General features: G+C 37.7%; 3 protein-coding genes across 10 annotated transcripts; 1 reads left to right on the plus strand and 2 right to left on the minus strand.

Annotated features, from left to right (window-relative positions):
* The first annotated feature begins 1,595 nt into the window (after positions 1-1,595).
* Positions 1,596-8,149, plus strand: LOC102229874 (bestrophin-2-like). The gene is made up of 10 exons (XM_005806980.2): positions 1,596-1,671; positions 2,032-2,214; positions 4,362-4,456; positions 5,229-5,462; positions 5,608-5,762; positions 5,862-5,939; positions 6,021-6,173; positions 6,253-6,333; positions 6,419-6,570; positions 6,651-8,149. The coding sequence occupies exons 2-10, from the start codon at positions 2,063-2,065 to the stop codon at positions 7,735-7,737; spliced, it is 2,187 nt and encodes a 728-aa protein (XP_005807037.1). The 5' UTR covers positions 1,596-1,671; positions 2,032-2,062; the 3' UTR covers positions 7,738-8,149.
* Positions 8,150-9,686: 1,537 nt separating this feature from the next.
* On the minus strand, positions 9,687-12,448 carry LOC102224179 (ferritin, heavy subunit-like). 2 transcript variants are annotated; one of them, XM_023353134.1, is made up of 5 exons: positions 12,369-12,448; positions 10,919-11,022; positions 10,674-10,820; positions 10,349-10,474; positions 9,687-10,254 (listed from the first exon to the last, which is right to left on the minus strand). In XM_023353134.1, the coding sequence occupies exons 2-5, from the start codon at positions 11,018-11,020 to the stop codon at positions 10,096-10,098; spliced, it is 534 nt and encodes a 177-aa protein (XP_023208902.1). In that variant the 5' UTR covers positions 11,021-11,022; positions 12,369-12,448; the 3' UTR covers positions 9,687-10,095. The 2 variants fall into 2 exon arrangements, with proteins under 2 accessions (XP_023208902.1, XP_014327222.2); XM_014471736.2 differs by having other exon boundaries at positions 12,266-12,434.
* A 1,248-nt stretch (positions 12,449-13,696) lies between these two features.
* Positions 13,697-24,210, minus strand: incenp (inner centromere protein). 7 transcript variants are annotated; one of them, XM_023353103.1, is made up of 21 exons: positions 24,003-24,210; positions 22,080-22,227; positions 21,871-21,978; positions 21,057-21,676; positions 20,905-20,950; positions 20,228-20,288; positions 20,008-20,143; positions 19,591-19,627; positions 19,304-19,388; positions 19,066-19,206; positions 18,158-18,175; positions 16,666-16,775; positions 16,457-16,577; positions 16,274-16,381; positions 15,830-15,960; positions 15,115-15,235; positions 14,866-14,955; positions 14,675-14,704; positions 14,419-14,478; positions 14,150-14,306; positions 13,697-13,957 (listed from the first exon to the last, which is right to left on the minus strand). In XM_023353103.1, exons 2-21 carry the CDS (start codon positions 22,217-22,219, stop codon positions 13,782-13,784), a joined length of 2,496 nt encoding a protein of 831 aa, XP_023208871.1. In that variant the 5' UTR covers positions 22,220-22,227; positions 24,003-24,210; the 3' UTR covers positions 13,697-13,781. The 7 variants fall into 7 exon arrangements, with proteins under 7 accessions (XP_023208871.1, XP_023208886.1, XP_023208865.1 ...); XM_023353118.1 differs by having other exon boundaries at positions 16,538-16,577; positions 20,228-20,291; positions 24,003-24,209; XM_023353097.1 differs by having other exon boundaries at positions 20,228-20,291; positions 24,003-24,209.
* Positions 24,211-24,904: the final 694 nt, after the last annotated feature.

The raw sequence follows: 24,904 nt of genomic DNA on the forward strand, positions 1-24,904 counted from the left end.
GTGCTAAAAAAGCAAGAGATACTGAGGCTGATTCTTCCCTGAGCAAAGTTATTTCTGATTTGAGGCATGATGTCATGTTGGTTTAAAATGTAGGCCAGAATGTTGAACAATGCAAAGCTCTCTACACGTCACTCACTTTGACGCAGCACAATCTCGCTCTGTTGTGGAACAACAACACAATAATAGATGTTTTAGCAGTGTGCACCGCCCAGCTCCTGCTATGTGAAAGCATACCTCTCTCGCTGTACAGCAGGATGTCTTTACAGTGCTACATTTTGCCTAACCTAGTGGCATTTTTTATTTCCACTTACTGAACATCCAAATAACCAACAGAAACTTGAATAACCTTTGGGGTTTTTTTGCCCACCATGTGATGTGCCGCCCTGGGCAGAAAGCCACACTGCCTATATCAAATACTGTCACTGCCATGTTAGCATAGACTTTCAATTTTGGTATTTAAGCAAATAAAAAAATGTTCCCTTCTGCAGATTTGTTGCCACTGTTTGCTCAGAAAGTGACACTTACTGTCCAACAACACAGCCTTCCTCTGCCCTGGACTGGTGTTTGACTGCAGGCACTTTAGATGTCCCAAAGAAAACTGAAGAGGAGTAGACTGCTATTCCGGACTGACCTGCCTTCAGGATTTCATACCCTCGGGTGGATGAGGCTGAAGTCGGTGGAGATGAGGAAATATGGACGCTGTGAATTCCCTCGAAAGCATCCATGTGGTTCTGTCTCTTTCTCAAGCAGTCCAAGTGAGAAGCAGCAAATTATCCTCTGTGAAGAATTGCTTTGGCAAATTGTTGAAATTGAGCTGGATATACCTGATGTCTGTGGTTTTTTTCAGCACTTGACAGAGAAGAAAGTCAAAAACAATACCTTAAAATCCACACAACAGGGTGAAAGACTTTTTTCTTCACAAGTTATGCTAAAGAAATACATTTTCTTTCAGATAATCAGACGTAAGTTAAGCACCACACTTGTAAAATACTCTAAATCTACATGTTTAAAATAGTTTTTTAACTAAAAAAATACAAAGTAAATACTCACCAGCATGATTTCTTGTTGCCAGAGCACACAAATCTGCAAAAACAGCCCTTTTCTGCTTAGTTAATCCTGTGAGTTTAGTTCACTAAACTCTCCGCACGTCGCCCTGATCTGAGTCTCCTGGTTTGGCAGGAAGGGTTAATCACTAACCTCTGCTGACCAGTAACAACTCAGCTGTACACATTTCTTCCAGCTGAGGGGGTCGAACATAGTTTTCACCTGAAGGCTCAAAACCGCTTCAGTCAAACAAACCAAGTGTTCTTTCAGAGATAATGATATGTTCAGACAGGCTTTTTTTAGTATAGTAAAATTAATATGTGTGTGTATGAATTAACAACTTTAATATGTGATATGCTCCTCAGTGTCAGATCACAGCACTCAACATTCATGTCTATTTGTGGCAGCAGTGCGGTGCTCAGATTTGCTCAGATTAGCAGGATCTGGCCTCACAATGCAGCTTTGTTGCACAGACAGATTAACACATCAAGTGACCGGAGGTGTGGGAGAGCCTTGCTTACTTTTTCCTTTCCTTCTTTCCCGTTTCCAACATTGTCCCTGGGCTCTGCCTTCCCACATCTCGAGCAACAACAAGTAGGATGGCCAGGTGTTTTTTTTTTCATATTGGTGAGTGCATCAGTCAGTTCTGAGCGTTAAATAGTAAAACTTTGAAAGGTGATCTTTAAAAGGCAACTTCGTGGTGTGTTTTAGCAGACTAATTTGAAAAACATTACTGTAAATAAAATCACTTATTTAATGATAGGCTGACTAAATAAAATGTGTCTCAGCTCACAATGCAGGTAAATCTTTAGAATAATAAAATGTCATATGTATTATAAAACTAATCCCTCTGTTTGTTTTTGTAGATTTGTTTCCAGGTTGGGCTTATGAGTTCCAGTTCAAACACTGAAGTTGAACTCAAGCAAAGCCCAAAAAACAAAGACGCTCCATCAGGTTCTCTCATGTTAGTCCACATTCTGCCTACAGATTGGTCTAGAAGAAGCAGTGAAAAGCAGCAATGACAGTGACATACTCTCGAAGAGTTGCTGATGCAGGTTTGGGGACCTTTTTTCACCTGCTCCTGCGATGGAAAGGCAGCATCTACAAACTGCTGTACAGAGAGCTCATCATCTTCACTGTACTCTATTACTTCTTCAGCGTTGTTTACAGGTAATCATAGGAGTCGATTAATCATTTAAAACCTTCATTAAAAACAAAATGTAGTAGGATTCTGCATAAGTACAGATAAAAGCTCTAATAATGATGTATGGTGCTTGTTATGATACATGTTACTACAATCTGATGGATTCTGCATCATTATTAAGTATCTAAGAAAATCAGGCGTTTCCTCTCACATTGACAGCAGCAGTTGGGTTTTTTTAATCCATTTTAGAAACAGATTTAGCTGTTTTTATTTTTTTAATGCAGATGTGCTACCTTAAAATATATTACTGTGTATGAATTAATAGCAATATAATCAATTAACTATTTTGATTACATGAGCTATAAAAATTCCCTCTGAAGAATGAATTTGTTACCTAGCCCACTTAGTGATTACATCAATTTGTGGAAAAAGCAAAGCAGATTTTGAATATTTCTCTTAATTACTCAAGCATAAAAACAATACATAGTATGTAGTATATCAGCATAATCAATGATTATATTGATTATTAATCACTCCAATTATTTATTCAATTAAAGAAATAGAAAGCAAACACAAATTCTATCATTTACATTTACACGGTAAATGGAGGATTTCCTAAATAAAAACTAATGTTGTGCTGGTCAGCCACAATAAAAATAAAACTACAAACACAACAAAGAAATAACTTCCTAGATAAAATACCACCTTTAGCCTGAAGCTGTTTCACAGTCAAGGTTTCCAATATGTAATCATCAAATAAAAATGCAAATGTATTTTTAGTTGGACAAAAAATATTGAGAATTAACTTATCAGTTGTTCTAAATTTGTAAATAGACAGCCTAAGAAGAAGTGACATGTATTTCTGTTTCAAAGAATTAAAAGCATTTTAGTATTAAACAAAGATAACTACAAAGTACAAAACTGATTTTATTTTTTAGGGGGACAAACAAATCTGGCCCAACATGAAAAATGACGGAGAGAAAATCTGGCCAAAAAGAACAAGAGGGTCAATGTCACATTTCTGTGACCAGAAATCCAATTCTGGTAACAGAACGCCTTACAGGCATTGGAGTGACCTAATCAAAGTCTGGACTTATATGAAATTGAGATCCTGTAACTGTAAACATTATGTTGATGCTCAAAAACACACCAATGTGGCTCAAATAAGACTATTTTCCACAGAAGAGTGGGTCAAAATTATTCCATAACATAAAAGCGAGTTGCCTTTATGTTATGGAAGAATTAATACAATAATTAAACCTCTTATTGTTTAAGGGGTAATTAGTTTTGGTATTTGGAAGGATTGTTTGGGACAAGTTTTTTCATGTGGAAAATAAAATCATCTCTTTGAAATAGTTTGTTTTTTGGCTTTTATCTTTGACTTACAAAATTGTTAGAAATGTAGAAATGTACATATTAGAAAAAAACAAGTCTGTAAAGGGGTAAATGCAGATCCACAGGATTGTACTTTGACACATATTTACAGAAATTCAGTCAAAACTTCTTTTAGCAAAACACTTCAGGGTTACGGCAAAAACATCAGTCAAGGATACTTTGAAGGTCCTCTGGGTGAACAGTCCCTGCAGGTTTAAGGATTAAGAAGCCATGAACCGGCCTGAACGTAAATCGAGTGAATATCTTTTCTAAGCTTTAATAGTCAGTCATTTAATAAGCTGGTTAAAACATTGTTCTGAACAACTGAGGGCAGTTAATAGTTTTATTATTAATCATAAAGCTTAGACAACACTCAATATTAGGTAAAGTTTCAAATGTGAGAAATGTTCTGGCGTACATTTCTGAAAACATTCCTGACACAAAATAGGAGGATTATGTAGAGAAAAAAGCTTGTTTGTGACCACTTGCTATGTTGCTACTTGTGCAAATCTCTTCAAAGGAAAATTATGTTTGACAGAAGCAGTAAGCCCCTTACGAGAGTTTCAGCGCACAAACTGAGAACCACTGACAAGAAACTGAAATTACATTTGAAAAGATATTTTGCAGGACTGTTCACATCAAAACAGGTCATGGGTTCAAATCCTAGTTAAGGATTTTCTATGTGGAGTGGGCATATTCTCCCTTTGCATGGGTGTATTCTCTCCACAGTCCAAAAACACACATGTTGGGGTAACTGGTGTGTTACTGCTTATGAATGAACTTTGTTTTTATTCACCAGGTTTCTACTAAGCAGTGAGCAGAAAAGGTTGTTTGAGAAGCTGTCAATATATTGTGATCGCTACGCAGAACTCATCCCTGTGTCGTTTGTGTTGGGTGAGTTGGTTTTGGTGGTTTTAAAGGTGAATTGTTGTGCTTTCTTGAACAGGTTAGGATAGTTATATATGCTACACAAAACATGTTCATCACACTTTTTTGCATAAAATCTTTTTGCAAAATGATTGAGCAGACTAAATGAGATTTTAGTCTGCTCAGTTCTGCTTACTTTTGAACTCCTTTCGGAATGAGGATTTCTAGAACCTCTTGCCACTTCAAATCCAAATAAGCTAATGTTGGCCACGTCCTGCAACTCAATGTTTGCACTCGCACATAAAAAAATGGCTGCAAACAGATGTGCAATTATACAACTGTACATCTTTGAAATGTAGAAATAGAGCATCTTGCACAACCAACAAGAATGCAGCAATTGGTTTCCGGAAGGTAAGTCATTAACAAAGCACTTGTCTTTTCCAGCAGCCATTGTACAGTTCATAAAGCAGTAAAACCAGCTGACCAAATGTGCTCCAGCTCCACTTGTAGGTAGATAGGCTGGTCTTCGCTGGTGTTGCTATTGTAGGTGAAGGGCAGTGACATTACATTTGGAAGGTTTTTAAAACAGCTCATGTTCCAGACACCAAAAAATATTAACTTATTGCCAAAAAGTGTTTTTCACATGCTAGGTTTGTTTTTAGAAGTAAGAGATCCAAATGGAAGTGCATAAAAATGCAAAATGTGAATTTTGCATCATACAGCCCCTTTAAGTCAAGCACAAATTCTTGAAACTGTGATTCATATCTGATGTTCATTTTTTTTTGTTTTTAAATAACAGGTTTCTATGTGACTCTGGTTGTTTCCCGTTGGTGGGGTCAGTTTGAGAACATACCCTGGCCAGACCGCTTGGCAGCACTAGTAGGAGGCCATGTCCGTGGGACAGATGACACTGCAAGGCTGACCCGAAGAACACTAATGCGCTACGTCAACCTCTCAGGAGTTCTGATCTACCGCTCTGTCAGTACTGCCGTCTACAAGAGGTTTCCAACCACTGAGCATTTGGTGCAGGCAGGTACGGCATGGCAATGAAATCCAATAGGCTTACAAATGAAAAACATCCAACGGGTCTTGAAAGGATCTTGGTGTATACTTTTATACCAACAGCCCTGTGGTATAAAATAACACCTTCATCTCTATGATATGTTTCTTCCTTCCAGGTTTGATGACCTCAGAGGAACTGAGGCACCTGGAGGATCTACCTTCCCCCCACAACAAGTTCTGGGTGCCCTGTACATGGTTCGTTAACTTGGCTTTGAGAGCACGGACGGAGGGTCGCATCAACAATGATGTGGCTCTCACAGCCATTCTCACTGTAGGTCTTTGTTTTACATCAGCCTGTTGGCTAGACATGAATTAACTTATAAACATCCTTCATTTTACCCGGACCATTTTTTGTTTTTTTTCCGTTCAGGAGCTGAACAGCCTGAGGGCAAAGTGTATGAAGTTGTACGGTTATGATTGGATTAGCCTGCCTCTCGTCTACACACAGGTTGGGGGGATTTATTTTCTACAATGGGGATCTCAATAACAGCAGTAGCAGTTAAACAAATGACTGATGCCTTTGAATTAGGTGGCAACAGTTGCGGTCTACAGCTTCTTTCTGGCTTGTCTGATCGGCCGACAATTCCTGGATCCTGCGCAGGGATATCCGGGACATGATGTGGATTTCTACCTGCCGGTTTTTACCCTGCTGCAGTTTTTTTTCTATGTTGGCTGGCTGAAGGTGAGACAAAGTTAAAAGATTATCATCACTTCTGACTTTTAGCTTTCAATAACATGATCTATTGTTTTGATGGTCTCAGGTGGCGGAGCAACTCATAAACCCTTTTGGTGAAGATGATGATGACTTTGAAACAAACTGGCTAGTTGATCGAAACCTGCAGGTACAAACTATTTCCCAGCTGTATTTTAAATTTAACAGACAGCGGCTGTTGTGTTTGACTTGTGGAGGTTTCCATTATGTCTCAGGTGTCTCTTTTGTCCGTGGATGAGATGTATGACAGCCTGCCACTGGTTGAGAGGGACATGTACTGGAATGAGTCGGAGCCCCAGCCTCCTTACACTCCTGCCAGTGCTGAACACCGTAAACCCTCCTTCATGGGTTCGGCTCTAGATATCAGGTAAACTAATGTGTTTATTACCTGAAAAACAATCAAAGAATACTTTACACCTGGGTAATTATCCACTTGATGCCCTCTAGTGTTCCTAAGGAGGAGATGGAGTTCCAGTCCAACTTGGAACAAATCAAAGAACATGAAGAAGCCAACTATACCACTCCACTACTTGGAGGGTTGGGCCGTCTTTTGGGCGTCCAGTCCCCAAACTTTCCTCGCTCATCCCGGGTTCCTCTGCTTCGCCGCCGCCCTGGAGCTCCACTGAACCGCTTCCCTCTTTACTTGCACCCAGAAGCACCATCGACCCCTACTCAAGCCCGCTACCCTTTGAACCAGGACCAGGATCCGGACTATGCTTTCTCCACTGTTCCCATGTATGAAAGGCCAGGATTTTACAGCTGCCCCCAAACACCAATTCACTGTGTGCCCCCGGCAGTGCCTCGCCCTCGGCATCCCCGGCGGACCCAAAACGATTGGGATCGCAGCTGCAGCTCCATGGCCCCTCCCACAGTGGGCTCCCAGTTACTGGCTCCTGACACACCCAACCATCTTCCACCACCTCCATCCTCTGCATTTCCCTGGCTCAGTGGGGAGGGAGATTCACAGAGTGGACCAGCATTCTCCTTCCCCGACCCAGCACCGGAACTCTGCCCAATATCTAAACTCAGACCAGGACATGGCCTACTGTCCCGACGCCCGCCTCCCCCTCGCCTCACTTTAGAAACCCTCCCAGCTGCTGAAAGCCAGCCAGGACTCCTGAGTGCTCGGGCAACGGGAGGTGGAAGTGAAAGAGTGTTCTCATTCACTCCCCCCTCTCACACAGCGGCACCAAATCCTTGTAATCCCAACAGTAGCTCCGGCAGCATTAATGCAACAAGCACCAACAGCGCTGCCACAACAGGAAGTCTTTGCAATGGAACAAGCCACAGTGGTTTTAGCAACCATGGAAACTTCACCTCAAATCCGAGGATGAGCAATGGGAGCGGAAGTGCTGGGTCGAGTACCAACATGAACACAGTTTCTACATCTGCACCTTCACAAGAAGCGAGTCAGCAAAACTCAGCCAATGATTCGGGAATCTCATTGACTGAGGGGGATCTGCTGGGAGTTCTGGTGGACGGTGAGATGAATAAGGAAGAGAAAGGGAGCAGGACTGAGGAAAAAACTAACTAATTTGAAACCTTTTATATATTTGATTCTATGTTCAATCAATGAAATAACAAGAAACATCGTGATAAAAAGGAATTAGCTCTTTGTGACTCTTGTTGAATTAGTTTGATGACAAGAGATGTCTTAAAGCCAGCACCCAGTCATGCTGAACATTAAAGTACCTTATTACATATCTAATATGAAATCAATATGTATGACACATTGCTGGATTATGTCAAACTCACATCTGGAAATTAAGGACTTTGTGTTAAAGCCTATTTCCTGAATTAGCTCAGAATTGACCTACTTCTTATGCAAAAATCCCCTTAAATGAACTGACACTGAGCCAGTAAGAAATTTCAGAAACTTGTACACTTCTGCTGAAAACCAAGCTTAACTGTTTATATCCCAGTTCTTAGCTTTGTGTCCATCTGTATGCTATTAAATTATATATTAAATAACATGCTGTGATACTTTTATCATTGTTTATTTAAATAAAAATAAACCCCACAAATGATTTGAATATTATTGCTTTATTTTCATAAGCGTTTGGTACGTACAAGAATATTCAATGTTGTAAAGCAACTACAGAATACTGAACTCAAACTTTAAAAGTTATGAAGAAACTGACCAAACATTATAACAACAAAACAATGTTTTTCAATAATGAACAAAGTTTGGAAAATATATGATGTAATGGATATCCATCACTTTAAATAATAAAAAAGATCAATTTAGAAAGAAAAATATAATCCTTACTATTTTCACTATCTATACTGAGTACAAGTGTATGGCTTTGTTTCTAAGACTGTAATTCAGTTCAAAGTACAGGTTATGGCTATAATGCTAATGAAAGAAACCAATGCTTCATCGGTTATAAGCAAAACAATTTTACAGTTGGAAAATATGAATATCTTTTAGCAAGTTCTCCTTCACACTGGTCTGAGACCGCACCACAACCTCAAGAGTCAGCGGTCCCTATAATGCATGATGCAGCTTAGCAATGTTTCTCCAGACATCCTGGTGGTAGGACATTATTTACAAATTCTACCGGAAAGAGCCTGGAAGCAGCATTGCTGCTCCCAAAAAAATAAATCTGCATGACACTTGTGCATTTTGCCCTGAAGATTTTTTATGTGTTGTGCCCCTTATGGAGTATGAATCCTGGCGTTTTAGAAGCAAATAAACTGCAAATATAGACAAGGAGGTTGTTGAACGTTCATGTCCAGAATGAATGGAATGAATTTGCATTGATGTCTAACAGCAGCCGTGGTTTTGTATTTAGATCTGGAGGGCGGTGAGAAGGATGAGAAAGCTTTCTGAAATAATTTTACAATAAAAACAGCACAACTCTAAAAATAAACTGAAACAGTGATTATCAAAAAGCCCATCTTGAGGACGTTCTGTGTGGATCCTGCACTTGCAAAGTATCTCAGATAAAAATAATTACACTGGTTCACTGAGTTCAGGACAGAGAACCCTTCAAGTGCATCCTCTTGTGCTGTCAGAAAGCTGACGAAGATAAAGTTTGTTCCTCTACATTAAGGCTGAAACTAATGATTTAGGACCAGAAACCGCTTATAATTACAGGTAAATTCTGCAGATTATGAAGGAAAACCCTAGTGTAGTGGTATTCCCTGTGGCAACTCCATTGCAGTAGGATAGCCAATAATGGAGCAAGAACAAATACAGCTCTGGAAAAAATTAAGAGCCTACTGCAATGAGCCCCATTGAAAACCTCATGGTTATTCCACCAAATATTGATTTCTAAACTCTTCCTGAGTTAAAATATTGGTATTGTTGTTTCTAAATGAATATGAACTTGTTTTCTTTGCATTATTTGAGGTCTGAAAGCACTGCATCTTTTTCATGATTTTGACCATTTCTCATTTTCTGCAAATAAATACTAAATTTTTGGTTGGAATTTCTGAGAAATGTTGTCAGTAGTTCATAGAATAAAACAACAATGTTCATTTTACTCAAACATATACCTATAAAGAGTAAAATCAGAGAAACTGCTCATTTTAAGTGGTTTCTTATTTTTTTCTGGAGTAGTATATGTGCCTAGTACTAACAAGGCATTGCTTGCCTCCTCGCTACAATGAGGTTTTCGATGATTCAAATGGTTTTGTAAATTCTGGAGAACGTAGGGTGGTCTTAATCCAGCTGTGAAGGTGAACTTTTCCCATCATACAACCACTGATAAATATTACTTTGGCATGGTCTAAACTCCAAACACATATTTATCTAAATATTGCCACAGAAGGTTGATGCATAAATAACTATAATGCCACATGAAATGATATTTTGAGAAGTTTTGCATGACCTTTAACACAGAATGCTTCCCCAGAGGTGAAGATGGATGATGATTTGCTACTCAGTTTAACTGGCTTCCATTCCCATGGTGTGCTTGTCAAAGAGGTACTCGGCCATCCCATTCTGAGGAGCGCCCATGCGACGCAGGTTTGAGATCCAGTCTGCCAGCTGTTTGATGGATTTAACCTGCTCATCCAGAAAATGTGTTTCTACAAAGTCACACATCTGTATAGGAAGACAAAAGACATTGTATTGGAAAAATGTCAGATCACAAGGAGAGATCTGAAACTGCTTGTTTGGCTGCTTGGCTGTTTCTCACATGAGGATCATTGTGTTCGGCTGCCATTTTCTGCAGGTCCAGCAGGGATTGGTTTACACTTTTCTCTAGCTGCAAAGCACACTCCAAGGCCTCCAGGCCGCTCCCCCACTCGTCTCTATCGGGTTTCTAACACACAAATAATTGACTCGAATTATTTGAGTCAATTATTCAATGACTCAAAATCGTGTACATATTCAAGAGGACTGTTTTCAACACACAAAAGTGCACCACTGGTTGTGAAATTAGGTTTTCACATTCTAAAAATTACCCAACTGCTGACAAGAACAATTTATTTCCATTGATTAGTAAAAGTATCTTTGCATACCTTAATGTCCTGCAAGAAAATTCTGCCTCCACGCTTGTTCTGCAGACCCATCAGCTTCTCTGCATGCTCACGCTCCTCTTTCGACTGGGCATTGAAGAATTTTGCAAAATTTTCTAGGGATTTATCATCCCTGTCAAAATAGTATGCCTTAAAGAAAAGAGAAAACCGGGTAATAAAGAAGCAACACATTTTCCACTAAATTATAAAATAATACACAACAAAAGTGGCTTTTAAGTGTTTCTCACCATTGAGAGATAAACATAGGAGGCATACAGCTCCAAGTTGATCTGTCTGTTGATTGCAGCCTCGCAATCCTGGTGGAAGTTTTGTCGGATTTGGGAAGTCATTTCTATCAATGTTACAACAATGAATGAGAAAATACCGTTAACGTGTCTGCAGGTCAAATCCAATACAAAATACACCAGGATACAATAAGAAAAAAATTAACAGGGTTTCCTTTTGAGATGTCATCCAACATTTAAGGGACTAATCTGAAGAAAAAGGTCACTTGTCAGTACTGGTGGCGCACACAAACAAATCTCACACAGACAGACCATAACATTGTTTGCATTGTGGTAGAAGCAGTCTGCATGCAAAATTATTTACAGCCCATGAACTTTGTCACTTTATAACCACAACCGTCAAATTATTCCACTGAGATTTTATGTTGCAATGCAACTCAAAGTAGAGCCTGATTGCAAAGTAAGAAAAAAATGTTTTACATGACAAGTGTGGCATGGATTTACATTCACTCCCAGAACCTCTTTGTAGAACAATTTTTCTCTGTCATCATCGCTGTAAAGTCTTTGGGAGTATGTATCAGCTTTGCATATTTAGAGCCATTTCTTTTTGCAAAATAACTCAAGCTAAAGACTGAACAAAAAGCACAGAACATCAGTTTTCAAATCTAACAAAACTTGTTCAACGCATAAATATGTGTTGATACAAACTTATACATGGTGGTTCTGGTTGTACTTTTGGTTTTACTGTCTTGCTTATTCAAAGCCTCTATGGTGTTTTCAAATAACTTCGCCTTAAAAGTTCTCCACAATTTAATCCCCGTCTGTTGTGATGATGCTGTTTGTACACATATAATCTGCAACAAACCTTTTGAGGCCTTTGCAAAGCAGCGGGTTTTATATTTGATTAAATTGAGCACAGGTGAGCTCAATATTCTAATTAGGTAGCATTTATAACAGTCTGTTGGACGGTATTTTATTAAGAGGTAGCAGATGATAGAGGTATAAATGCACCACGAAACCTTTACCTTCTACTTCGCCTTAAAGCTCTACTTTTTATTACCCCGTCTTTTAAAATCCCAATATAATACAATAACACTTGTGGTTTTAACAGTCACTTCACTGCAAATTTAGATCCGTATTGATCCACGCATGGCCTGCATCTGTTAATATTCCGCTTATCAACTATAAATAAACCTTTATGGGATGGTTTCTATCTTAAACTTGGAGCTGGTAAACCATTAATTTCAAATCATGTTCATAAATCTCACAGAAAAGCCCAGCATTAACTTATGCTAGCTAAATAATGCGAAGCTAACCCGCTATAAGCTGTTAATAGGAGCATAAACCTACCCGTTTCAAATATTTTCAACTCTCCTTTTCACTTTAGTAATAACTACTGGCTGTATTGCAGTTCAATATGTTTAATATTAAAGGTTTAAGAGATACACGCCACCTGAATGTTACTCAAAGTCACCGCACCGCTTAGCAGAGGCGCCCACCATGTAAACACGTCAGGAGGTGGAGTGTGTTGCATTCATGACAGTAGGAACTAAGCAACACTAGGTTGCAATCCCTTATCATCGTTCACTCCCATTATTATCGCTCTTTACTAGACATTAACGAATTATATGCATTTTAGTCGACAGAGCCCGCCAGCGACATGTGGCAAAATAGTGTTTAAAAACAAACTAATCAAACAGGGTCACGTGTGCGTTTTCCGAGGTGACTGGAAAGCAGCACTAAGTTAATTCAGCGCTGTTTTCCCCTTTATGCGCAGTGGTTGAAACTTTGCAGAATAACGTAAAATGTCAAAATGTTCTTATTTTGAGATGAAGACGCCACCAAAACCAGTCAAAAATAATTTCCACATCTATAAATAGTATAGCGATTGCAGCCTTTTGGTTGAAGTTGTACAAACAAGACAAGTAAATTTAACATATTACTTCAGCATAAAGTTTGCTATAAGAAAATATTAAAAGAAAAACACACCAGGCACTATAATCTCAAGATATTTATGGTGAGATTAGTAAGATCTCACCAGCCTACATCAAGGTGTGCATAATTAGGCAGCTTCTTTTCCTCAGGCAAAATGGGCCAAAAAAAAAAAAGAAAAAAACATTGATTTAAGTGACTAAAGTCCAAAACTGTAAAAAAAAAACAAAAGTCCTGCAGCACATGATCACAGAACTATCAAACATTTTGCTGCAAATAGTAAACAGGGTCACAAGACAAAAAAAAAAAGTTAATTAACCACCAAAGATTTGAGAAGAATCAAATGTGATCAGATGCTTGCAAGGTGAAGGCAGAGTTCTGGTGTGGGCTGGTGTTATTACAGATGAGCTAGTTGGACTTTTTCAGGTTGAAAATCAACTCCCAAACCTGCTGGTAGTTTTTAGAAGACACTTTCTTCTTTCTTCAAGCAGTGGTGCAGGAAAAAAAGTCTACATCTTTCTAGAAAACCATAATTTTTATGCCAGGCAATGTTCCATAGCATCCATCAAAGTATTCCACTATGTAATTTTTCACAGACCACCAACTTTGGTGGGTTTTCAGATACGTCAAGGCCTCTAAAAAGCCAATTAATTTGATGGAAGAATCATAGCAGCGTGACTACAATAGGCCTTTGCAGCGATTTCACTGCTTGGGCCTAAACATGCAACCAGGCAAAATAACTTTCCACATTCTCAGTACTGTATGTTGTTTTTTTTCCTACATTACTAACTCAAACTAGCTCTAAATCATGTTTTCTTACTATTAGAAAACCTCTAAAAAAAAAAAAAATTACAATGGAAAAACTTTATTTGATACAGATTTAAAACAATTTTAATACAGCAGCAAACGCCACACTGTTTTCACTTAAAAGGTCTCACTTCCCTCCAGTTGGAGGAGAGTGCCACACTGCAGAGCTGGTGCGTTTAAAGAAACGTGGTTTGCTTTTGTAAAATATGTTCTCCAGTCTGAGTGGCTCAATGGGCCCAAAGATGGAGTCCACATCAATAGGGTTGAAGTACTGCTTCCCCATTAGCTGCTTCAGATTGGCACCTGGAAAAGTAAAAATAGTTTGACAGTTTTGAAATGGCATATAAGCATTATGTGCAGAAGAACATGCACAAACTAATATTTAGAAAGCCCTACACTGGTGGGGTTGCAAAAATCAACCAAGAACCCCAGACAAAAAATGGGGTTCTTGCTTTTAAATTTTGCAATATAAATAATCTAACTGCTTATACACACCTTCGGCCCAAGAGGGAATGGGTTTTCTCGGGGCAGATTCATCATCTGTTGAATCATCGCTGTTCTGGTCCATTCCGTAATCCTCTGGATTTTTTGAAATAGTCAGCGTCTTATTTCCACCGTCAGGAGTGATGGCGTACGACTGAACTGACATTTCCTGCAGGGAGAAAGTGGAAAGCACACAATGAGGCTTGATGATGAAAAGTAGAAGTTACAAAGTAGAAGCTTTTAGAAAACCTGTGTCAAAAACGTTTAAAAAATAAAAATACCTGCAAGTCCACAGTAACATTTAGACCACCCTTCCCTGCTGGCGTTGTCATTACAGAGTACTGGGAGAATGAAAAAAAGAAAACAAACCACAAAATAAAGACAACAGTAGGTCAGGGAAAAAATACATGCAAGTTGCATGAAAACTGACAGCATAAACTGAGTTAAAAGAAAAACAAAACAGAACTTTGTATACAAGTTCTTAGCTTGTAATCACTGAATGAGTGAATGCAAGCTCTAAATTTGAGTGATGCTTACCTCAAGGTCAACTGTTTTATTCAGCAACTTCTTTAATGCAATTGAGAGGAGAGAAAAAAAATGTTGAGTTTGTAAGATCAGACAATAACAAAACACATAAATGCACAAAAAACATCTCTATTTAAGGATTTTTGCATCACAAAAACATAATTTAGAAGGATTTTCCACCAGATTTTTGCCCGTCAGCTTACTTGTGCCTCAGCAGCAGCAGCTTCTCTCCGTTTCGCTTCTTCCCTCTCTTTCAGAGCTTTCTCTTTTGCAGCCAGCCTCTGCTGCTCCTCCTAAAATAATTTTCATGAGTGTCAAATATTTCCAGTGCACAAAAAAGAAAGTATTTTTCCTACTGCCGAAATTCGAATGCTGATAGTCCAGTCTTCACAATAAAATCATTTTTTGATTTGGCCTGAAAGCATCACAGCACAGACGAAAACATTTCTTACCAGTTTCCTTTTGTCTTCCAATGCTTTCCTTCGCTCCTCCAGCTCTCTCTTTTCTTTTTCCCTGGCTGCTCGCTCTACCTCACGCTGTAAAGCAAGAGCCTTTTCTTTTTCTACCCGTTCTCTGCACACACACATTAAAAAAGCAATTATTACAACGTGGCATCGCTAAAATAACTTAGGTAAATGCAACGTACATCTTGACCTGTTTGCTCTTTGGCGAGTGCCATTAAAATATGTTGGAAAGAAGGGGAGGGGAAAAAAATGTAATAAATAGATGGCATCATCCCAGCCTCTCTCTGTGATGGTGCCGTCTTACTTACTGTGATAACTGTCGCAGTGATGAACTAACTGCATGATAAGTTAAAATTAGCTCCAATTTCTATTCTGATTAATATTTTTTGAAGAACAATTTTGTTTACAGGATATTTAGAATATCTTCTAGTTCCACTGTTAAAAAGTTCTCTACAAAATTAAAGTTTATTGGTCTTTTGAGAAGGTAAACCTGGATTATTATGTCAACATGAGTGTATCATTTTAAAATGGCCTCTAAACAACAATATTATCGTTTATCACAATTTATCATGCAGCAAAATTTGTTATTGCCTATCCCAGAGCGAAATTGAAATTTCACATCTTTTATTTTACCAATTACATACTTTAGTATTTTTTTTCCTGAACGAATACCAATAATTGCAGTCACTCATTTCTAACAGACCTTTCAGCAGCAGCTTGCCGTTCCCGCTCCAGTTCTTGCTCCCTCTGGCGCTCCAGAGCTTTGCGAGCTTGCTGTTCCTCCTCCTCCGCTTTCTTTTTGGCGGCCAGCTCCTGCTGTCGTTTCTCCTCCTCCTGAGTTTCAAGTGCAGGTGACATTTATAATTTTGTATCCTCCAAAAATTAATAAAAATGTTGAAGGTGAATAATATTTAACTTTTGTCATGTGGATTAAAATGTCCATTTTATTTGACTGTTGTGTGCATGCTTGGCAAATATAAAATGTTTTTGTATTAAAACATATTTTAATACAAAATGTTTTAAAACAGTTTGTATACAGTAAGCTTATAAACATTTCAGTTGGGTGACTAAAGAAAAAAAAGACAATATTTATGGTGGTAAATGAGAAAATTACAGGGATAAAACTGAAAAAAATTAAAGTTTTCACCTGCTGAATCTTTTTCTTTCTAGCTTCTTCTTCTAGCTTTTTCTTTTGCTCCAGCTCTTCTTGACGCTTTGCTGCCAGTTTCTTTTTTGCTTTCTCCTCAGCCTGACGCTGTGTAGACAAAGAAATAAATACAATATTAACAAACCTAGGAGCAAATGAAGAGCCACCAAACCTTTTACATACTTTATCATTTTTCTCATCAATTTGAGCCATCTTTTGTTCAATCTTCTTTTTCTTTTCCTCTTCCCTCAGATCTTCCTTTACCTTTGCCTCAAACACTCTTTTTATCCTGTCTTCCCTTTTCCTGTGAAAACAGTTTGTCAAAGTGAAATTTAAATAAAAACAGCTTTGTCAAAACAACTACTTTTATTTTATTCCAAGTATGGTAAAACCTCTTCTGCTCTTCCTGCTTTTTCTTCTTTTCTTCCTCCATTTTCCTCATCCTTTCTTCCTCTTGTTCCTGCTTCTTTCTAAGAGCCTCCAGCTTGTGACGCTCTTTGGTCTGAAAGAAGGAATAAAAAAATATAGAAAACAGATTATCAGAAATATAAAAGAAAAAGGGTTAAAATTAGATGTAAGTTTTAAAGAGTTAATGATTTTATCGATAAACATTAAGATGGCTGTGAGGAGGGAAAAAAAATAGAAACCAGTGAGTTAGAAGCACCAGTTGCATTTGGATGCACAAAACTTCAGAGCAACTAAGAGAAATGGTAAATGTGGGGACAATCCTTGTATATGTGAAGTGGTTTTCAAGCTTGATAAAAGGCTAAAAGAAAACCATTTTGTAAACACACACACAGTAGAGTAGCAGGAATTTCTTTACGTCAATCTCTTGGAGGTAGAACAAAACTGAAGAATATGTCAAATAAAAAGCTACAAAGCTGTGCTGAAACAAATTTATCTGTTATTCTGCAAAAAAAGTATTGTTTACAAGCTAAATATTCAGCTTTAGCCATACTGATAAACATTTTGGTTACAAAAATGTATTGATAGCACAAACTCCATAAAGGAGGGTTGAATTTGTAGTGATGCATTTTAACCAATACCAAAACTCCTAGTGAATGCTTGAAATTTATTGTGGGACATTTTCATTTGTAAATAAAATTTCATGACAATTAGCAGCAGAGCCTCACAAAAGATGTATAGATTCTCTTTGATGGTCTGTCAGCGACTAAATGGCTATTTTACAAGATGGAGGGGTAAAAGTATTTTCCAAAGTGTGGAAAAACAAACAAAATGAGAGATGACTAATCAGCAATTAACAAAAAGAATTATAACTTTGAGGCTCACTTCATACTTGATAAATATATATCATTATATGCTAGAAACAACTCAAGAGGAACTGATGTTCAAGGTTCAGATTTAACTGAACCTTAAATGTTAGCTGAAAATGTTAGACTGAAAGAAAACGGCTACCACTGTTTCCAATCGTCTGTTTTAGACAGTCAGGATTTTATTGTTCCTGTTGACATCGTCCCCACTTGCTGGCACAGAATGGGCCCTAAAGCAGATTTAAAAATTAGAATAAAACTATAAAAACAGATTTAAAACACACACACCCAGAGTGAAGTGATCAAAACAAAATACAGCTAATGTTTGGTAATGGTGAAATATTACTATATCTATCAGCCCCTTCCACACCTAAACAGTGTCTCCATTTCACTTTTGGGGTTTGAGGTCTACTTTTAGCCTCATTTTCAGAGAATAAATAAATTAGTTTCTTAATTTTTATGAAGTGTTCCCCAAAAATTATATTTGTAAGCATTCTTTAGGATGCAACAGTGGGGAAGGATTTTTTTTGTGCAAGTGAAATTTGATCCTTCACACTATGGTTGTTAAGACACCACCCGATTCCTACAGACAGTGCTTTAGCAGGACACTTACCACAGTCCCCATGTTTATCTGAGGAAGAAACAAAAACATTTAAGCCAAAATTTTGCAACTAAAGCAAACTGGCACAAATGTTAATAGGATTTCAAGGTTGTTGTTCTTTTGCCTTGTTTAGGAAACACACAGACTAAAACTTCAGTGATGAGATGCAATTAACTCATAATGAAGAACTTGTGTGATTTATTCTGACTGGACAAGATGGGATATCACCTCAGAGCCCAAATTAAAGGGCTTTGCTAGTCAAACGTATAAGTAAAAGACTTTTCACAGGTCTGCCTAAATGTCAATCAGAACGCTTCTGTTTGCGTTCTCACAAACTATTAATACATCGGCCCAGTTCTAGGGTCCTTACACTGGCTACCTGTATCTCAGAGGACATGCTTTAAAATACTTTAGCTGGTTTAGAAATCACTGAGAGGATTAGCACTATAATATAACAAATATCTGTTATTGTATCAACCTTACAGACCAGTTCTGATTCTGACCTTCTCTGGATCCCCACAATCAGAACCAAGCATGGAGAATCAGCATTCAGCTTACTATACACCACAAATCCGGAAAAAATTTCCAGAAAACTGAAAAAATGCTTTAAATTGAGGCTAAAATCTAGTTGCTTACAGTTACCTTTGGTTGATAACGGGATCATTAATTTGAGTCTTGTTTTGCAAATTTACACCCTTTTCCTTTATTATAATGTTTGCTGTTTTTATCATGTATTTGAAATGGCCTGTTGCTATAATGAAATAAATGAATTTGCGAGGGGGTTTCTTAATTTCCGAGGACAAGTAAAGCTTTACCAGTTCTTTAAACAATCAGAAATCACAACAGTGGTGAAACATTTTAGTAGCAACAGTCTTAATTAACAGTATTAATTTGGCACCGTCAGTGAGACTGAAACTTACTTTAGGATCAACTTTCAGAGGAGTGGTCTGTTTGATAAAGGATTTTATCACGGCGGTTCGGCCAATGGAGCTAGGGGTCATCATCAGCATCTGATTCTTATTCACAGTGTGAAGAAAAGCTCTCATGCTTGGTTTCATTGTCTACATATTGGAGAGAAGACAATGTTCCATGCATTACTTCAATAATAAACCCACTTAATAGTTTAAAAACCGCCCCAATAAGATTGTTGTGTCGTACACTTTGGCTTTTCTTCGGTGGAGAGAAGCGCTTCGTGGGGCTGTACTCAGTGTCTGGGGCCTTTCGTTTTGTGCTGAGGCTCGATCTAAAGACAGAAAAACAAAAATGCTAAGTCAATTTGCATATATATATATAAAATGTTATACACAGCACTGACATGTCTTTATTATTGCTAACATGACAGTACTCTTATTTCTTTGCAATTTGGGACAATACCCAAGTCCAAGTGTTAAAAAAAAAACAACAAAAAAAACCACACACATCACACTAAAACTGAACACACACACCTTTGAGTTGCCTGGCTTTGTTTCCTAGCAGCAGCCACTGAATGAAAAAAATGCAAACATCAATTTAATACCATCAGAAAAGTTCAACACTGCAAAAAACAAAAAATCCTAATTATTTAGTATTTTTGGTCTAGTTTCTAGTGCAACCATCTTATTATACCGAAGATACAAATAATGTACAAGTGACTTTTCCACAAGATATAGGAGTTTGTTTTAAGTCAACAATTCTTTACTACCGAGTAACATAAACTAGTTAGAGGCAGATTATTTAAAGTTTTTTTGTAAGTTAGTTTTGTCTTATTCAATTTCAAGATACTTCCACTAGAAAGGAGACAAAAATATTTTAAGAATTTGTGTTTTTTACAGGGAAAATCATAATCAACAGAGTAAAAGCAAAACTATGACAGGATCTCATACCAGATTTTTTGGCGGGAGTGCTCATTTTAACCACAGAGCAAAACAACGGAGGAGGAGCCAGTTTGGGAGAATTAGCAGCTACAGAGCGAGTTACGCGCTCAACAGCAGGCACAGGGACTTCACGACCGCTTTCAGGCTTGTTTGAAGGAAAGGGAGGAAGAAATTACATAGAAGACAACTCAAAGGAATAAGTTAAAAACACTAAACAAAGAAAAGCTACCTTTGAAGCTTCACTTGCTTTTTCCGGCAAGTCATCAACAATGTCTTCAGTTTCTGCTTTGCTGCTAAAGTGAATAAAATAGTATAGATGAGGGACACTGGATACCGCTTCATGAATTAAATTGCAGCATTTGGTGGATGAGGGTAGATTATAAAAAGACAAGAAAAAGCCATGGTTCTACTGTACCACTGGTGGTACTTCAGGAATCTTTACAAAGAATAGAAATACAATGGAACATTTTAACTATTCATGAAGTAAATATGATGTGAATAAACTTATCGGCTCTAAATCAAATGTGTTGAATGCATTAATACTAGGACTTTTCACCATTTGCAGTACTGTACATAAACACAACATGTAATATGCACATAAAAATAAAAAGCAGCTTTCATTAGCAGTCACATATCACACATCCTCAATGAAAAGATTCATTTCCACCAGATGGGCAAAAAAAGCTCATCTATTAAAACGTAATTTTTCAGAAAAGAACATTTTTGTGATTTATTTTGAACAGATGCAATTTCTGAGAAACAGCTTAGAATTTAAAACAGAATTGTGAACCCCCATTTTGTTAACCTCAGAGCCATTTCCATTCCTACAACTGTAAATGCACAAAAGAATGTAAACCTCCCAAATGAAAAATTGATATTAAATGCAAAGAAAGCGGTTTTACTCACACTTCCTCATTATCCTCATCTGCAGATTCCATTAAGGCGCTTGATCCTACGCAAACAAAAAAGAAAAGAAAATCAAAGACGAGAAAGAAGTTTAATCAAAGTGAGGAAGAATCTGTTGAAGATGTCTGCATTTGGGAGATTAAATAGCTCACCACCAGTGTTGCTGCTGCTGCTTGTAGAGGTGCCCATTCGAGTAGACATCCTCTTGAGCATAGAGCGGCGTGAAGCCCGGCGGATGGATTCCTGTGTCATACTGTGCCGAAGACCAGCCAGTGAGTGCCGCAATTTGAGGGAGCAGCGTGCAGAGCTCCGCCTTGACCTCCGATCAGCTGCAGCTATTGCTATCTTTGTAGCTGTACGACCCGGAGACGCCTCTGGCTTATTAGCAAGTTCTGCAGACAAGCGATCCTCTGCTGAGATGTTGACGACCAACTCCGCTGAACGAATTTTCGGAGGAGACTGAGAAGTGATGCTTGAATTGTCAGATTTGGTTTCTGCATTAACTTTTTGAATTTTGTCCACTTCATCCTCTTCCTTCACCAGCTCTTGCTTCTTGTTCTGCACATCTTCCTGCTTGCTGCTGTCACTGAATGACAAGCTTTCATCTACATCTTCAGGCTTCGTCTGTTTGTTTTTACGGGTAGCACGTTTTGGTTTTGGAGGGTTACTAGCCTTAGAGGTTGAGACCTCAGAGATCGCTTCTTCTTCAGGAATCAAGTTGAAAGGTTTAACAGATGATCCACGAAGATTGCTACGCTTTCCCTTTGAGAACCTGCGTCACATGCAACACAAACACAAGAAGTTGCAACACAAAACATAAAAAGCTGCCACAGACACAGGTATAACATACCTGTGTCTGTGGCAGTGTCATAACAGTGTCTTCAGTTTCTGCTTCTGTCATTAAAAAGGGTAATGACCTTTTTATGAAGGTCATTGCCCTTCATAAAAAGAAATTATCAAACAAACCTCCTTGTTTGATTTTCCTCTTGGCGCCCTGCAGACACCCGCCTCCTGCGACTGTTCTTTTTCTGTGATGGCGTTTTCGGCATTAGTTCTGGTTCAGCATTAAAGTCTCTGAAAAAAATGAGAGAAAGAGAGAGATGTATGTTAACAAAAAAAAAAAAGTTTGGCAAGAATCCATTTAGCAGACCTTCCCTGCAATAAGGTAAGCCTACCTAGAGAACATGCGATTTGCTTCTTGTTGTATCTCTTCGAGCCACACCATGTGGACATTTTCGATCTCATTGATGAATTCCTGCGTCTTTCCCACAAACATCTCCGTGAGGGAGCGCACTGACGGCAGCACGGAGTTCATGGTGGCAGCTGTAGAGAGAAAGTCGAGTGATTATTAAACTGTTGACTAGATCGCATATGCTTTCACAGAATGTGAGCTTTGTTACACTAGCTATCCAGGTCAATGTCTTACCAAAAATAGTGAGTTGTAAAGTAAGTACAGAACTGCAAGTTGATTTACTGTACATCTCTGTTAAAAACTGCAATGGTGATTCTATTTAATTTACTTCCAGAAATTATTTAGTTCATCCGAGGAGCTGCATGTTGGGGAAAAAGGCTCCATTTTTTTTTCTTGTTTTCACTACATGTGTTTTTTTTGGAAGTTCTTAAGACTTCAATAATGATTCATAGAATGATTCCTAAAGTTCATAAAACTTCAACCAATAATTATATTGAAATTTAAATTTAAGAGTGACATCGAATGGGAAAACACAGTTGAAAAACTTAACTTGGATAATTTATCCAATTCCCAAACTAATAAAGCACTTCTCCTGTGTGTCTTAGCATACATTTATTGGAGTTTATCATAAAAATTGCAACATGTCCAGTATGTTCTTCTTTTTTTTTTAACAGTAGATTTTAAACATCATATGATTGCTAATTTCCACAGCAAGTGCAACTTTTTAATGAAATGCATTGTCATGTGGTACTTTCATTTATTTTTTGAGTTAGTTGATGGCTGCTGTGAAATACCTGTCAAAAAAAACAACTTTCACATTGCAATGCAAGTAAAGGCCTTTTTTGCAGCATTATGCTACAATTTGTATAGATTTTTTACACAGAAAAACTGCAACAGCATTATCTTTTAGGAGACATGACATTTCAATCAGGAACAACCTTTGTTGAATTAAAACAACTAAATCTAAAGTGAAGTGAGTATGCTTGGGTTTAACTGTGCTTTGCAAAACAGAAAAATATTTTAGAACTGAAGAATAAAAAGATATTGTAAATTCATTTCTCCATTAACAAATAAAAATGTTCAAGCTCATTAAACCCTGAAGTAAAACAATACCTTTCAATTGATGCTGAACTGTTTTTTCATCACCATTTTGTTCCTTTGATTACTGTTCTGCCTTAGATACTGTATTTAATAGCATATATTTAATAATATTTTTTTACTTTAAATACTACACTATGTACGTTATGCTGTTTGCACTTTTGTAGACGCTACAATGACAAAACCTCCTCTGTAAATGACAACAGTGATCATGAGACTTAAATGTTGTAAAAGGGGCATTTTACCTTATGTTCAAAATAAACATTTTTAACTAAACTGTTATGTTCAGTTATTATTCTTTTCACAATGGTCTATAACCAAGAGATTTATGTTTATAATTATTAAACCTTATATTTTAAAATTTCCAAACAAATTATGCACACTTCCGGAAGCGACTATGCACAAAAATAACCTGAAATCGCTGTGGCGTCAATTCACACGCAGTATGAATTCGTCGAAGTATTGCAATACTTGTAATTTTCTGCACTTCCACCTACAATAACCCAAAGATAGCATCAATGCATTTGAAGTACTTAGGAAAAAATGACGTAGATAAAGTTAACAATAGCAACTATCGGTTTCAAAGTGCAGCAGGCTAGCGTGGGGGAGGGGAGATTTGTAAGAAAATCATAAGGAAAACTACAAACGGCCGCGATTTAACCGAGAAAAAAACAAAACAGACTTTTGAGTTGTAAGTAACACTAGCAATAACGTTTCAATTTCTATCTACTCCAAAAACCACCAGAAGACTAACGTTAAAATGTTAACGTTGTAACGTTTACAAACATAGACGAGCATCAATATTTACCTTTAGTATCCGCGTTTCTTTACGACGTCAACGAAGATCGTTGGTCTGTTATTTATAGTTTAAAAAAAAAAAACTAAATCAATCGCATATCTGCACTAAACAAAAACGAACTAGTAATAATCCCTACGTTTGTACTTCGGCTCTAGAAGTGAGGAAGACAGCAGCTATTCTCCCAATAACCCGCTGAAACCGTTTTTAACTTTGTTCAAACCACGGCACGGCACGGCAACCAATCACAGCGCAGAACAGCTTCTCCGAGTGGCTCGATGTTTTCACCGTGACATCCAAGATGAGCGGAGTTAATCTTGCAAATGGCAGCAGCGAAGTATGCGGGGAGTGGCAACTGCGGGGTCTGAAGTAATATAATGTAAACGCTGCAGATCCTTAGGGCGGCGTTACTGTTTTCGAGTCAGATTTAAATCAACCAATCACTGGTTAGAATTTTCGTGTTCCTCTTACGACACTTTTGCACATCTTTATGGCAAAGTGACAAAGTTGTTGTTTTCGCTAATACGTTAACCTTGTGAACAATCCAAAAGCCCTTTTCAATTCTTTCGTCTCTTTGTCTTATGTGCTTCTGTCACTCGATGACATAGTATAAGGCTGAATCCACCAGCTGATACATTCTTGTGCCTCTTGTGAGTTTATCAATATAAATATGTACAGAAGAGGCATGTTTTTTTCCCTTCAGTTCACGTTCAAAAAAATATTTTTTGGAAAAATACTTCTGTGTAAATCCATATTTAATTACCCAGCTGGGATTTTTTTATCCTCATGTACCTTTGTTCATTAATTAAAAAAAAAAGTATATTTAAACATAGGTGTAATTGAAGAAACACTATTAAAATCTGTTTGCATGTTTCTTTTTGAATTAAACATGACATTTGCAAGATCATTTGTGA

This window comes from Xiphophorus maculatus, chromosome 2 (assembly GCF_002775205.1).
Source record: "Xiphophorus maculatus strain JP 163 A chromosome 2, X_maculatus-5.0-male, whole genome shotgun sequence".
Taxonomy (NCBI): domain Eukaryota; kingdom Metazoa; phylum Chordata; class Actinopteri; order Cyprinodontiformes; family Poeciliidae; genus Xiphophorus; species Xiphophorus maculatus.